The sequence below is a fragment of the Sciurus vulgaris genome (assembly GCF_902686455.1).
Source record: "Sciurus vulgaris genome assembly, chromosome: 2".
In the NCBI taxonomy this organism is placed as follows: domain Eukaryota; kingdom Metazoa; phylum Chordata; class Mammalia; order Rodentia; family Sciuridae; genus Sciurus; species Sciurus vulgaris.
In genome coordinates, this window is record NC_136462.1 from 132,671,696 (window position 1) to 132,687,296 (window position 15,601).

The 15,601-nt window shown below is 36.1% G+C and overlaps 1 protein-coding gene across 1 annotated transcript in view; it reads right to left on the minus strand.

Annotated features, from left to right (window-relative positions):
• Nucleotides 1–11,167, minus strand: part of FAN1 (FANCD2 and FANCI associated nuclease 1) — a 47,647-nt gene extending 36,480 nt beyond the window's left edge. The window contains exons 1-4 of the mRNA XM_079121913.1: nt 9,193–11,167; nt 6,978–7,118; nt 4,735–4,936; nt 1,560–1,793 (exon numbers count right to left, since the gene is read on the minus strand). Coding sequence (XP_078978039.1) covers nt 1,560–1,793; nt 4,735–4,936; nt 6,978–7,118; nt 9,193–10,441 — 1,826 coding nt within the window. The 5' untranslated portion in view covers nt 10,442–11,167. The remainder of the gene's footprint in view (nt 1–1,559; nt 1,794–4,734; nt 4,937–6,977; nt 7,119–9,192) is intronic.
• Nucleotides 11,168–15,601: the final 4,434 nt, after the last annotated feature.

Here is a 15,601-nt window from a genome sequence, read left to right on the forward strand (position 1 = left end):
CTAAAAAGCAATTCCCCTAGCTTTAACAGTAACAATGACAATTACAATAATAACTAATATGTACTAGGCATTTCTGCAAAGGTCAGGTGGTAAGCACTTTATGTGTATCCACACATATCTTTAAAGATTTACTATTATTCTCTACATTTTACAGACAAGTATACTGAGGCACAGAGTGGTTTCACAATCCCATTTGTGATGCATTAATCAAAATGCAGTCTGTAAAAAAAAAATCGACATTTTAATAAAAATTAAAAATTCCATAGAAATAGTAAATAAGAAAATACACAAATGATTCCTGAAAAAATACTGAATAACATATGGAAAATATCTCCTTTTACTTAAAAATGATTAAAATTTAAAATAAAGTGATGGTACAATGATTTTTTGTCTGTTAAAAAATATTTGATGAACATAATATGCCAATGCTTAGCATAAAAGTGTCCTTAAAGAAAAAGATATATTCTGTGGAAAGGAGTTTAAATAAATTATTTAGTTAATAAACATGGTTAATACTGATAGGAAGCATGTAACAATATTAAGTTATGAATAGTGTATGACATATTTGTTTTCAATTTACTAACCGAATAATGCATTTTAATTTAAAAAATTTTTTAAAAAAGGGCCTAGGGATGTGGCTCAGTGGTTAAGTGCCCCTGGGTTCAATGCCAGCACCAAATACAAAAACAAAAGCTTTGGCTAAGAAAGTCATTCCATTTGAATACAGATATTACGTTTCCTGATAGCTAAGGTAAAATAGGTTACAGTTTATAGTAATTATAAACTGATTAAAAACTGAAATTATTAAATAATTTCAATAACTTACTTTTTTTTTTCCCTTTTGTAGTGCTGGGGATTGAACCCAAGGTCTCATACACATTAGTCAAGCCTCCATCACTGAGCCACACCCCAGTTCCTCAATAACTTACTTTTTAAAGCACATGGCTATTCTAGACAACACTTAAAAAACTTTCTCAAAAGCAATATCTGAATCAATTTCAGATAAGTTTGAGTCATAAATCTTAAATCAAGAATCAAAAGTGACATTTTAAAAATTAAAGGAAATCCAAGTTGTTGTTTTTTTGTTTGTTTTTTGTTCTTTGCCTGTAAAACCTTTTATCAAACCCTATCTTTACTGAGCAAACCAAATTTTCACTAAATCCATGTACCAACATAAATTAGTGTTGAGTTTTATCTGAAGCGTTATTACTAAGAAAACATTCATTTTCCATTTATTCATGGCTTACAACATATTCACAAAGTAGGTTTGTTTAAATGTCTGTATTAAAAAATTGCTTCCTGCCAAAACTATTTGGGAACATAAGTCAGGGAAAAATTCTGTAGTTCTAACTGAAAACACATTGGTTTTGGCACATTTCTACATTCTCCCTGTAAATAGAAAGGCATATAAGTAAGGCAAAAACTAAAAAATGACAAACTTCAAAAATGGTTTTGGCTATGGACTTAAATGTTTCTACTTTGGCTGCAAGGAAAAATAATAAAATAATAAAATATATTCAATTTTACACAGATATCATAGTGAGTTAACACAATCCTACCTAATAAGATCTTCTCTGTCTTGAAAGATTTGGGTTTTTCGATTAATGGTATAACTAGGAAACTCCATTCGGCCAAGATTGACCAACAGCACAGTAGAAAGCTGACCCTGACCACCACAAGCAGCTTCTTCATCTTCCATGGAGTCTGTCAATGAAAACAGGAGCAAGATCCGGGAAAACACAGCCCTGGGGCCTTTACAGACTCTCAGTGACTGTCCAGCCAAGTCTTTGGCTCTGAAAAAATATACAATATAGAAATGTCTTTCTCGTTATTAAGCATTTAAATGTCAGATTTTGCATATTATTCTCAGATAAAATAATGATAAATGGCATTCATTATCCTAAACCTAAAGCAAATCTACCACCTCCAGTTGTGTGACACCTCTCTGGAGCTCAGAGTCCCACTTAGGGACACAGGATTGATTGAATTTATATCTCCAAATGGTTTCACACATGGTTTGGCTCAATAAAAGTGTTTCCTTCCCTAACCACAGAACAGGATGAGGTTTACCAAGGTTATGAACATTTAAAATATCAAGAAAACTCATAAACTCTTCAACATTACCAATTCTCAGCTATTGATTTTGGTAGCAATTTAAAGAATAAATATTTACTTAAAATGTCACTAACAAAAGCTTGGTAATGCAGCAGCATTTGTATACCAGGAAATGGTACAAATCTATACCAAGGTTTGGTGCTATTTGCAAATGTACCAAGTGGTCCAGGAATATCTCCATTCTGGGGTTCAATTCTAGATGTCTGCAGAGTGGGTCTGAAGGTCTGAATTAAGTCTAGGGCCTGTAGCAGGTTTTCTCAGTCTCAGCACTACTCTATTTAGACTGGATAATACTTGGTTGTGGGGTCTATCTCCTGCATTAGATGATGTTCAGCAGCATCTCTGGTCTCTACTCATTGGATGCTGTTAGAACCAGTCCCTCCAGTGATGACAACCAAACATGTCCCCAGATGATGCCAAATGCTCCCTAGAGGTTAAAAATCACTTGAGAACCACTACCCTGGTAAGGACCTCATATCAACATATCCAGAAGATATTAAACCAAAAGCAGTGCTGCATCCCTGGGAGCACTACAGAGATTAGTGCTACTATCAGAGACCCAAGGGAAAAGAGTGGGACTCCTATCACACCATCATTTTATTGAAAACTATTCATCTACAGAGACTGTCAAAAAGTACCCGATTCTTCCAGGTACAGTGGTACAACATCTGTAATCCCAGTGACTCGGGGCTGAGGCAGGAGGATTGCAAGTTCAAAGCCAGTCTCACCAACTCAGCAAGGTCCTAAGCAATTTAGTGAGACTCTTGTTTCAAAATTTTAGGATTTTTAAAAAGGGGATTGGGGATGTGGTTCAGTGGTTACATGCCCCTGGGTTCAATCCCTGCTACCAAATGAAACAAAACAAAAAAGTACCCATTTCTGAGCTGGGGGTGGTTCTGAGTTCAGTGGTGGCCTAGCTTGCATGACTCCCTGTGTCCCAACCTCAGCACAAGGTGGGGAGTGCTCACTTTTTCCATCTGCATACAGAGCCTCAGGGATGCCCCAAGAGGAACAAGCCTCTGGGCTGCTAGAGGAAGCATTAAACATGGAAAACTGAGCGGTGACTCTCCACTAATATTAATAAAGTATAACTGAACCTTTTTCTATTCCTCATATAACAGAAGAGAAATATAAACAGGAATTGTCCTAGTATGGGGCTGTCAGGGAATCTGAAACTCTACTGCTGAGAACTACATCAAAATGAAAAAAAGAAGTAAAATCTTAAAGGATTTTAGTACAACAAAAGTGGCCTTGAGAATTTTATTTTCTTGCAACTCCAAAGTCGGCAATAAGAAATGTTTATTTTATTTCTTTTACTATATCTGTTCATATACTAAGCGCATATAATGAAAGAAAATTGCCAATTTTAATGTTAACTATAAAATGTTACATTTAAGGTAAACATTAAATAGATATGAAATACAAACATAAAAAAGGGCTTAGAAGACATTTAACATGCCACAGGGATGAGGATTTTATACTTCTAAAGTCAACTAACTATAAATATATAATTTATTAAAATGCACTATCATTTACATTAACAGAGTAAGTAACAATGACATTGTTTTAAAGTGATTTCGAAAGTGTCCTCTCATTTCATCCTCAACTACTCTAGAGCAGTAGATTCCAAGACTAAAATTGACATCATTTGATTTTATCTATTACGTGGGCAAAACTAACTCTAAAAGTTTTTATAATATTCCTCAATTGAAACAGTTCAAGGGCTTCCCAAGAATAAGAAACAACAAAACAAACAAAATAAAACTATCCACAGTTTTAGGCAAATTGTTATGCTTAAACTAAAAACAAGATGCATATTGCCGGGCACTGTGGTCCATTACTGTAACCACAGCAACTTAGGAGGCTAAGGCAGGCAGATCACAAGTTTGGGGTCAGCCTCAGCAACAGAGAAAGCTCTAACCAACTTAGCAATACCATGTCCTCAAAATGAAAAACAAAAAGGGCTGGGGATGTAGATCAGTGGTAAAGCCACTGCATTCCCAATACCAAAAAAAGAAAAGAGAAATATTACGATTGATTACCTTTCAACAAAAAGTTAACTAAAATTAAAATTTGACAAAATTTGCCTGCCCCAAAATCTGTAAGAATACCAATTAAAACTATGTTTCTTGGATAACAACAAAATAGAATTCACCAAAGACCTATTATTTTTGTCTTTATTGCCTACTAATTGTTTTTGGTCCTAGAAATTAGTAAGGTTTTTTGCTTTGCTTTGTTTTGTTTTGTTTTGTTAGGACTGATGATTGTACCCAGGAGCACTTTATTACTTGGATAAATCCCAGTCCTTTTTATTTTCTTTTATTTTGAGACAGCATCTCACTAAATTACTGAGGTTGGCCTTGAACTTGAGATCCTCCTACTTCAGTCTTCCAAGTCACTGGGATTACAGGCATGTGCTACCGAACTTAGCCAGTATGGTCCTATGCTTAAAATAAGCTAGAAAAGAACTTAGGTGATTATAATTAAGGCTCTTCCAGGCTTCTCAATCTAATTTCAACTGAAATAAGCCATTACAATTATAAAAAGCATACAATCTATAAGAAGTCAGTAATGTTTATCAACACTTTAAATAATTTTACCCTTATAAAGCCAACATACCTTTTCAAAATCACTGTTCCGATTCCAGGTTGACTCTTGCCCCAAGTGCAGACTGATCGCTGTTTGGCCAATTTGAGAAAGTCATCCACCAGCTGCTGTTTCTGTCCATTGGGATTTACCAAGTGGAAGGTCTTAGCCAGGGCTTTCAGTTCAGGAGCAGAAAGAAGTTCAAGCACTTCAGGAAGTTCTTGCAATTCAGATTCTAAAATAGTTTTTTTTTAAAAAGTGAAAAATTATTATAAGGAATTTTACTACTTTCTAACTTTATTTCCTTAAGAAAGAAGCTTAGCTACATGCAGATAAAATGAATTTTTACTGTATAAATTTTAATTAGTTTGCCAAAACTAATATGCCGAGTTTGCCAAAATTTTTCCATTAAAGTCCATGGAAAATAGATATATCTTCAATGTTCTGAAATAATAGAATTTCTCATAAAAAGGAAAATGTGACTATAAAAAAGACACATGTAGAAAGCCATTATGGTTTGGACATCCTGCTTAAATAGCTTAGTGGACTATATATTCCCTATATTTAACAGCACAAAACCTCCAAAACAACTCCCCAAACTAGGTGACAAGAGTAATCATCCTCTTATCCCCATAGTCCTTTTCCTGCTTACGTGCTTCAGGCTGGAAGTCCTTTCATGGGCTCACTCATTCAGCACACAGAAATCACCATCTGCTTTATGGGCCCCAGACACTACACCAGGCCCTACACATTTGGTTGAGATTAAGATGGTCTCTGTCTATAAAACACTCACAGTTTAGGCAGTGCCTTCTTCTTACACACAACAAATATTTACTAAATGTGCACTGCATGCCTGGTAATGTTAAGACCCTGGGCATCCTACAAGGAGCAACAGCCTTTCCACAAGAAGCTTACCTCCTGGCATAATAAGTAAACTAATGATTATATATGTTAGGTGGTAATAACTGCTATAAAGAAAAAAAAAACAGGGTGAGGCAAAGGGAGTCTGGCAGAGAGGCTGGCTGTTTCACATAGGGTAGTTAGGCAAATCTCTGATGAGCTGACATGGCACTGAGGTGAAAGGAATGAGGAATAAGCCATGTGGCCAGATGATGGAAACTCTCCTACATGGAGGGGACATTAAGGCCAGGGTTCTAAAACAGAAGTGTACTTGGCATGGTGAAGAATACTGAGGCTGTGTGGCTGCGGCAGAAGGAGTGAGAGGGCAGCTTAGAAGTCAAGGTCAGAGAAACCACTAGAGGGATGTTGCATCATCAGTCAAGTTTGGATTTGATTGAAGAAGCACCTGGGTTCTGGTTTTGTTACTAAAAGGTAGGTCACCAGCAGTAGTCACCTAGGATGCTGCTCAAACATGTCAATTTATGGAATTTGTGTCAGATCTTCCTCATCAAGTAGAGACCAAGAATTCATTTTCCAGGTGAACCAGATGGCAATAACGTGGGAAGCAATGCTCCGTGGAGGGCCTCAGATTCTACTACCTAACTACTCATATCCAAGCTCCTTTGTTGAGCCTCCATGACTTCTCCCTATCTCTACCCTATCTAGCACCACCCTAACAATCATCTTAACTTCATATTTACCTGCTGCTCCTCACTACAAAACTCTGCCCCAAAGGAACTATCTGGCTTGATTTGCTTATTTTGCCTAAAATGTAAGCAACCTGAATCCAAAGCTTACAGTTTTCATTTTCCTTATACCTAAGTTTCCATACAATATTGCATAGGTAAGTATTTAGTGACTAGTACTGACAAGACAATGCAGGGTATCATTGGAGAAGACAGTTTACAAAGGTTTAAATCAATTAAAAATTCCCAGGCAATCAACACATAAGAGCTGCACGTATATGCATTTGTGGGTAGATGACATTTTTAAAAGAAATGCTGATTTCAAATAAGCCAGTTCTGTTCTTTCATAAAGATGAGGAATCTGAGCAAAATTACTCAACTTCTTGCTGGAAAGAGAAAGACAAGGAAAGACGCATTTCTTCCATGGCACAATCTATCCCTAGGTGACTTTGTGGTCCTAAAACTGCAAGTCAGAAAAGCAATAGCAGACAACCTCTCACTGTCCTGGCAGTCTTATTCCATCACATGAATAATCTGTTGTTCTAAAATTAAAAACTTGATTTTGAAAAAGCAATTACTATTACCTGGCACCAACCAGAAGATGGCACTATACTAACATTACCATCATTCTGCAGAAATTGAACTCTTCAGGTTACCTTTTCACTTCTCAGTTTCTTCTACTGACCATACCTGTCTGGAGAAAGCCTGCATACTTCAATTCTTCAATCACAGGTGTTAAGTCTGGAGCAATCTCTTCATATTCTACTTTATTCATCTTAATCCAGCTTAATTTACGTTGAAAGAGCCTTACATATAACTTCTGACCACTAGCTGTGATAAAGTTAAAAAAAAGGTGAAAAATATTACTTTTATTTTTCAAAACAACATACAAATTACCATTTACTTTTAAAACCTGAGGTGAATAAATATACTCTATTAGGAATATACATATTTTTACCTTATATATAATAATATCATTTCATGTAAGTCATTTTACAAAGTTCCAATTTAGTAATGAATATTGGTCATTTTAAACTTCTAAAATCAAGTCCCCCTACGTCCTAGTCGACATTTCTTCTCCCTCAGAGAAGCCCTACCTACAATCCTAGTTATTTTGTTCTCTGCTTTTAGTTTGATATATATGAGTCCATTTGGGGTCAAAAATAATCTGAATTTTCCAAAAAAATGCCTACCTTAGGTAGGGCAGTCATCTCTATCTCAATGTTCTATGCCAACTTACATAATTAACCTGTTAGGGCCATTGCCTTACTACTTGAATTATCTTTAAATTTCTTCCAATTCTAAAATAATGTTATTGTATTTTTTAAATTTTTCAACATTTTCCTTTCTTTTCTTTAAAGAGGCAGCTTTTACTTAAGGCATATAGTATATGATTCTCCACAGAAAGCAATACACCAAATTTGTTGAACTTGCACAAGGGAAACTGCTCATATCTCTCAGTTATATGGAGGCCCAGATCCTCTATTCAGAAAGTGACAAGAGCTAGGTGTTGCAAACCTGTAATCCCAGAGGCTAGGGAAGCTGAGGCAGGAGGATCACAAGTTCAAAGCCAGCCTTGTCAACTAAGCAAGACCTTATTACTAAATAAAATATAAAATAGGGCTGGGGATGTTGCTCAGTGGTTTAAGTGCTCCTGGGTTCAATCCCCAGAATAAAAAAAAAAAAAAAAAAAAAAAAAAAAAATCACATGAATATAATCAGCACCCATCCAAAGAACTGTGACCACTTTGGATTGAAGAGCCAATGTGATGCCTTTATGTCCATACCCTGGTGAGAAGAGCATGAGATGGAGGCTGTATGGACACTTTACACAACGTGTCCAGGTCACATGTTAAAAAATAATACAAGGAATATCCTAGTAATTCCACTGTGTGGATTCTCTTAAATATTAGTAGTAGCTGGATGGGGTGGTGCACACCTGTAATCCCAGCAATTTAGGAGGCTGAGGAAGGAGGAACCAAAGTTTGAGGCCAGTCTGGGCAACTCAGCAAGACCCAAACTCAAAATAACAACAAAAGCATTAAATATTAATAGCAATACCTGGGATTTTTTTTTCTTTTAATCTACTGAGGAGTCAGACATGACCACACTGCCCTAGAGGACAGTATGAAAACCATGTAAACAATACAGCCACCAAATAAGCTATTTCTACCTTGAAGTGATTCAGTTCTAGAGCCATCATGACCCTTTGTAACAGGGCAGCCACACCAGGGTGCCTTTTTCTCTAAACCTGAACTATCAACTTGACAACACCACTGGCTACTAAAAATTTGAGACACATACTAATAATGTTAAAGGTACCAATTTAAGCCTGAGAGCTTCCATTTTCTCTACAACCTGACTTGAAGAGGCAAGAGTCCAGGAATCTAAACATTGTTGGAAGAAAATGTGCCTCAGGTTGGTTTGTTTTTCTCCTGTATTTTATATTATTTTACTTTCATTTTTGAGGAACTGGAGTGTGAAAACACAAAAATGATCTAATAGAAAGCTTGATTGCATGCCCAAAAAGCAAAGTTATGTTTTTTCAAATCACAGTGTATTTTTTAAAAAAATAAAAAAAAGTTATGTTTTTTCAAATCACAGTGTATTTTTAAAAAAAATCTGGCAGGGTCATTTTACATCCATCAAATATATCTATAAAGGAAAAAGAGTTGCTTCCATTGCAATCCAAGTACTGCTTGCATAGTAGATAGCACCTAGCCCCTATCTGTACATCCTTGAAACAAACCTTTTAGGATTCTCTAATTCCCATTACTACTACTACGGAGTATTCACAAAACCATAATGACCCCTACTAGTCATTAGGTTATTGCCCAACATATCACCCTTCAATTAGGACAGCAAATGGGAAACAAAAAATTGAAAGCAAATAGGCTGAAGATACCTGATAATTGATGAAATTTACTTATAATTCCCTTCTCCTCTTCATCAAAGAGCATCATATCATCTTCATTCTCAAGTACGGCTTTCAGTACCACTAGGAAACTCCGAAGATAGTAAGGATGACTCAATGTTTGAGGTGTCTTATCAGGAATACCACAATTTGACCCCTGCTCCAGAGGAGTGCTGCAAGTGATTTTATTCTTTAAGCCACTTTCACCTTCCAGAAGTTCTTGAAAGTTACTCAATTCAGAAGCATTTGTAGAACTAGGAGATTTTGCCTTTGAATTTGGCAACTGTGTTTTAACTTCTGAAGAAACAGTCATTTCTACTTCTTCACAACTGCAAGCCTCTCGTTTTTCAACACCTTTATCATCTATGTCTTTAACACTCTCTTGCTTTACAAGACTGTCTTCTGAAGTACATTTTAAATTATTCCCAAGGGTTAAATCTGGAGAAAATAACACGGGAGCTTTAGCTGAGAACCCAGGAGTGAGGATGGATTTCCCACATTTCTGAGTAGCCTTTTGGCTTTCAGCTTCCACTATTTTACTGCTTTTTACCATATGTTCAGAAGTATTCTCTTCTTTTAGAGAATCACATATAAAAATGTTTTCCTTTTGAGAACTGTTTTCCAAAATTTGATCCTTGTCCTCAATTTCTGAACAATTATCAATCAGGCTCCTAACAGTTGTAGATGTGGAACTTTGTGGACAATTATTGGTAAATTCCTCATTCTTACTTAGTGACTTTTTAGCCTTTATGTATTTCCTGGACAATTTAGATGACAGGCTTCCCAAAGATATAACTTTCACAGTATGATTTCTCAGTTCATCTTGATTTTTGCACACCAAGGCATCAGTACTTTTAAAGTAGGGACTGGTCTGCTGTTTTGTGCTCATATTTGACAAACCACTTCGGTCATGGATTAAATTTGTCTTTGATGGTGATTTCCTTGGTCTTACATCTTCTAGGGAAGTATTCGTTAAATCTACTGTGATCACGTTTGAATTCATTAAGTCAACCTGTACAGGATCCGCTTGAATGATGCCACCATTGTTAATACACATTTCATCAAGGTGCTGGTTCAAGTTATAACGGGGCACCATTTTACTACAAACGGGGCAAGCAAGTTTAGCAGGTGGTGCATTGTTAAAATATGAAACAATAGAGTTAGATGAATTTCTTTTAGTTTTGCTGATTGATAAGCTTCTACGAGGTCTTTTTCTGTCAGATTTCCCTTCTGACATCATGAGTATTAGAAAAACTGGGTGATCTAAGTAATAAAACACAGGCTATTTCTGATGGAAGACAGCAATGCTTTACTTTTACTTTCTTGGCTTGAACTAATAAAAACTGGGAACTTATGTAACCTCATGTTATTCATTTAAACAATTTGTTCTTCCTAGAAAATAAAACACATACTGGTTAAAACCATCTTTATGAAATTAAACGTGGAATGATTAACGCTGGGACGAGAGAACGGTGGACGTGAAAACAGAAGACGGAGGCTGTATACCCAGCTCTGCACGCAATTTTCCTGTGTCCTTTTATCATAAAATGACAGAAGTCGACTTATAAGGTTAACTTTTAAGACCTTTTTAAGATCTAAAATTACCCGGTTTTAAATAGGGATTTTTCTCACTACTCCAGATCCTTCTTTAAAAGCACAGCATCGGTAACATTTTCCTCGAGAGACGGGGCCCATCAGGATGGTTCCCCAGGGCGGCTCCCGCCTCAGGCCTGCACAGATGAGCGCCCACAGTTGTCGCGGGGATCTGCGAGCACGCGTAGTTGCCGCCGCCACGGCTTCTGCTGCAAAGCCCCTGGGACCCGGCGAGCACAGCCAGCGCAGCGGGGACGAGTCTGCGAACCTGGGACAGGCACCTGGGTCGCGCACCCGCGGCCAAGCGACCGACCTGCGTTCCCCCGCCCTGCCCCCTTCTTCCCTCCGCGCGGGCCGCCAGCACCTCGCGCCATCCGTCCCGTCAGCCCTGACCCCCACCTGACTCCGCGCGCTGGTACTCCAGGCATTCCCAGCCGAACTGGCGTCTCGATTCCACAGGCTCAGCAAGAGGAGGCTCGAGTGATCGATTTCCTTTCTTTCACATTAGAGACGCCCAAACTAGTGGCTCACACTTAAAGCCGCTGAGGGGGACCTGGATACATGCTAACTAACTTTCACACCTGGGCAGTCCAGTGCGCTCCAGCACACTTTCTCTGTGGCTGAGTATATTAAATATATGTGGTAACAACAGCAAAAGGGAGAAGAATGTAAATGTAACTATACTGTTGCAGTCTTACTTTTATATTGAGGTACAATATTAATTCCAAGTAGATTGTGATAAGGATGCATATTGTAATTCCTAGAAAAACCAAAAATTAATGCAAAGAGGTAGAGCTAAAATATTAGTGGAGAAATTAAATTCAAAATCAACATTTGATTCATTTTACTTGATAAAGACAGAACAAAAAGGGACAGAAAAAGTCAGAAGGGACAAGAAAAAATAACAAAATAGGGACTGGAGGTGTAGCTCAGTGATAGGGCACTGTGCCTAGTCCCCAGCACCACAAATAAATAGTAAATTATAAAAACCAAGTATAATCAGGTCAATAATTACATTAAATGTACAATATTCTAATTAAAAGGTAAAACTTGTCAGATTAGACTTAACATGTTAATTCCTAACTACATATCATGGACAATTTGGAAGTGACTTGAGTATAGATAAATATACAGTATTCAAATACTAAACAAAATAACTGTAATGCTATATTGAGACAAAGTAGTTTTCCTGATGAAAGAAAGTAGTCTTCCTGATGGGAGTAAGTACCAGAGAAAACAAGATCATTTTATAAAGTCAATAGGGGCAACTCACAAGAAAGGCATAAAAATCATAAATGGGTATACAACTAATAACAGGTTTCTAAGCAAATGAAGCCATTAAAAAAAAACCTACACAAGGAAGAAATAAGTAAATGCTAGCACTAGACAAAAAAAAAAAAAAAAAAAAAATCAGTAAAGATACAGATTATCTGGAAAAAAAAACTGTCAAAGCTTTAGACTAATTGAAATATGGAACACTACACTTAACAACTGTACACATTTCTTCCTTTTTCCAGTGTTGTAGAGTTAATAATACTTCCTGTATATTCTACGCTTGTGCAAATGAATAAATACATTGAAGGTAATGGAAGCAAGTTTTCTTACTGTAGAAAAAGGTATTACAATATGGAAAGAGTGAAAATGAGATTTCAACTTACGATTTTAAATTGGAATTAGAGGTATTGGTACGAACTCATGAATGGCATACATATCGTGTGTTGCCCCCACTTTATCCCCATAGACAAGCAATCATAATTTTCTGCCTCTGTTGAGTGGGCCTAGTAGCAATGAGAACACAAGAAATTGGGATACAAATTTTATTCTCTATTAAGAAAAATGGGTTCCTTCAGAAAATGACTAATTCCAAGGAAAGATAAGAATGAAACATATAATAGCAACAGAAAATAAAAATACTCAAAGAACAATAGGGACATATCAAAAGGACTCAGGAGTAAACTTCAAAGGGCCTTATGCTGTTCAAGTCACCGGACAATTGGAGCATCAAAGCAGATAATGATAGTAAAGAACTATAAAACCAGGTCCAAACTGAGATAAATGAGAAATGAAAGCAGCTTCTTAAAGTAGAATGCCAACCAATTAGTGTGGAGTAGCTAAATCAACAATTGATACTGTAATTGATGATTGAAATTTTGATGAGGAACAGATATTTATAGCATCAAAGTGTTGTCCTCATAAATAACAAATTAAGAAGGAAAATAGTAACTTTCCAGTGGGGAAACTTGGTGGACATCACCTTAATCAAATGATCATTGCCATCATGTTTCATTAGGACAAAATGTCTTTATATGAGGGACTAAAGACATCCACTGCTGTGGTCTTCCTGCCCAAAATGTGTAACCTGGATCTAATTATTAGAAAACACGATTCGAAATCTGAAGGATATCCTATAAAATAACTGGTCTGTATACTCCAAAAATGTTAGTCAAGAAAGACAAAAGCTCAGGAACTATAATGGTATTGGGAAACAGACATGATAATGAAATACAAGTGAACTTGGAATGATCCTGAACTACAAGGGAAAAAAGTATATATAAAGAACACTTTTGGGACAATTGATAAAATTTGAATATAGGCTATGGATTACAAATAACATTGTATCCATGTTAAATTTCCTGATTTTGATTATATCATGTTGATACATAAGTGAATGAATGACCTTATTCTTGGGAAATACATACCCAGGTAATGAATGAAAAGCCACAATGTCTTCTCAACTTGTTCAGACCAAAAAAAGAATGAGGTGAATGGGGATAAAATTATTAGAATTTTTCTGGAATTTGAAAATTTCAAAATGTATAAAGCTCTTAAAAATGATGCATAGAGGACACACAGTGTGACCCAGTGGTAAAGTGTTTGCCTAGTGTGTACAAAGCCCTGGTTTCAATTCCCAGCACTGAAAAAAAGAAGAAAAAATACCCAGGAAAAAACATGACAAAATACACAATTTTACCAACAATCTGAGGCACACAGACATGTAATATTTTTTACCCACCAGAAAGGCAAAAATATTCTTTTAAGTTCACCAATAACACATACTGACAAAGATGTGATAGAAGTGAAAATTTTTACTACTAATCCAGAAAACAATTTGGCATTTGTTTTTGAGGGTCCACCTAGCAATTTTATTCTAATGCCTTTTAGATAGGAGAGCCTAAATTTTTAACACTGTGATCAAGAGATCAAAATGGCATTATTCATCAGTGTAAACTAGACATCAATGTGTTCAAGAGAATGGGTAAATAAAATTGTAGTATATTCATGCCATATTATGCAGCAGTAAAGAGATGAATAAATTTCAACTACACATAGTTGTCTCTCAGTATCTGTGGGGGATTGGTTCCAGGATCCTACAGATAACAAAATCCATGAATGCTCAAGTGGCTTGTACAAAATGGTATGTTAGCATAGAACCAAAGCATGTTCTCCTGTATTCATTAAATGATCTCTAGATGAATTATACCTAATACAATATAAATGTTATAAAAATGCTATACTACTTATTGGAGAATTACAAGAAAAAAAAGTCTGTACATGTTCTGGACAAATGCAGTTTTTTCCTCCCAAATATCTGGGGTTACAAGCATGTGTGACTTTTTTGATATTTTTGATCCACTATTGGTTGACTCCACAGTTGCAGAACCTCTGGAGGGCTGACCGTATTAAGAATGAATTTGGGATGTCTCTATAATTTTGTTCAGATGACTGCAGAACCTGGAAAAGCTGTTGCTGCTATTGATGCATAACATACTGCTATTATTAGTCTTTTTATATAAATATAAATATATATATATATATATATAAAATTTGAATTTTTGGAAACTTTAGCTGTGCTGTCAACTTTGGAAAAAGTATCCCAGTTTACCGTGTTGAGTTGGCATTGTACAGAAATTAACAGCCATATTGGTCTAGAAACGTTAAACTTAATTTTTTTCCATTTGTACAGGGGTAACACACTGTATTAAATATGTAAGGTCTTATCTACGTGGGTTTGAGTACAGAAACTAATAAAATATTCTCTAAATAATGAAAAAAAAAAGAATGAATTTGAAAGAAATCAAACAAGTGAAAAATAAGAACATATACTGTTTTCATAAAATTCAAATGCTAGCAAAATTGAAAGTGATATAAACTCTGCAAATATCCAACTATCCTTGGACAGATAAAATAAATCATCACTCCAGGTCAAGAGAATGAAAATTAAGGCAGTAGTGAGTGGAAACTGGAAATCAGTTGGAACTTCAAAAGAAACAAAATTACAGACTCCTAGAGCCATGTAATACTCAAATCACCACTAAAAAAACAACACCATCCCTAAGACTAGAGGGAGACCAGGGGATTATTGAAAATACTTGGTTAGAAGACAAAGGTATACTAGTGAACTGTTTTATATATAAAACTTGGATAAAAAAAAAAAATTACAACTCAGTATTGACAGGTGCTGTGGTCTGATTGTGTCCCCTCCAAATTCAAGTGTTCAAACTTCATGGTCAATGTGATGGTGTTAAGACTGTTAGGAAATGATTGAGTCATGACAGCAGAGCCCAAAGGGATGGGATTTGCACACTGATAAAAGAACTTGAGGGAATGAATTCTGCCCTTTTGTCCTTCTGCCATGTGAGGATGCAGGAACAAAGCATTTTGAAACATGGACCCACCTTTACCAGACACCAAACTTACTGGTACTTTGACCTTAGACTTCCCAGCTTCCATAACTGTAAGCTAAATTTTCTTGTCCATAAATTACTCAGTGTTATCACAGCACAAAAAGATTGAGCGAATTGGTGCT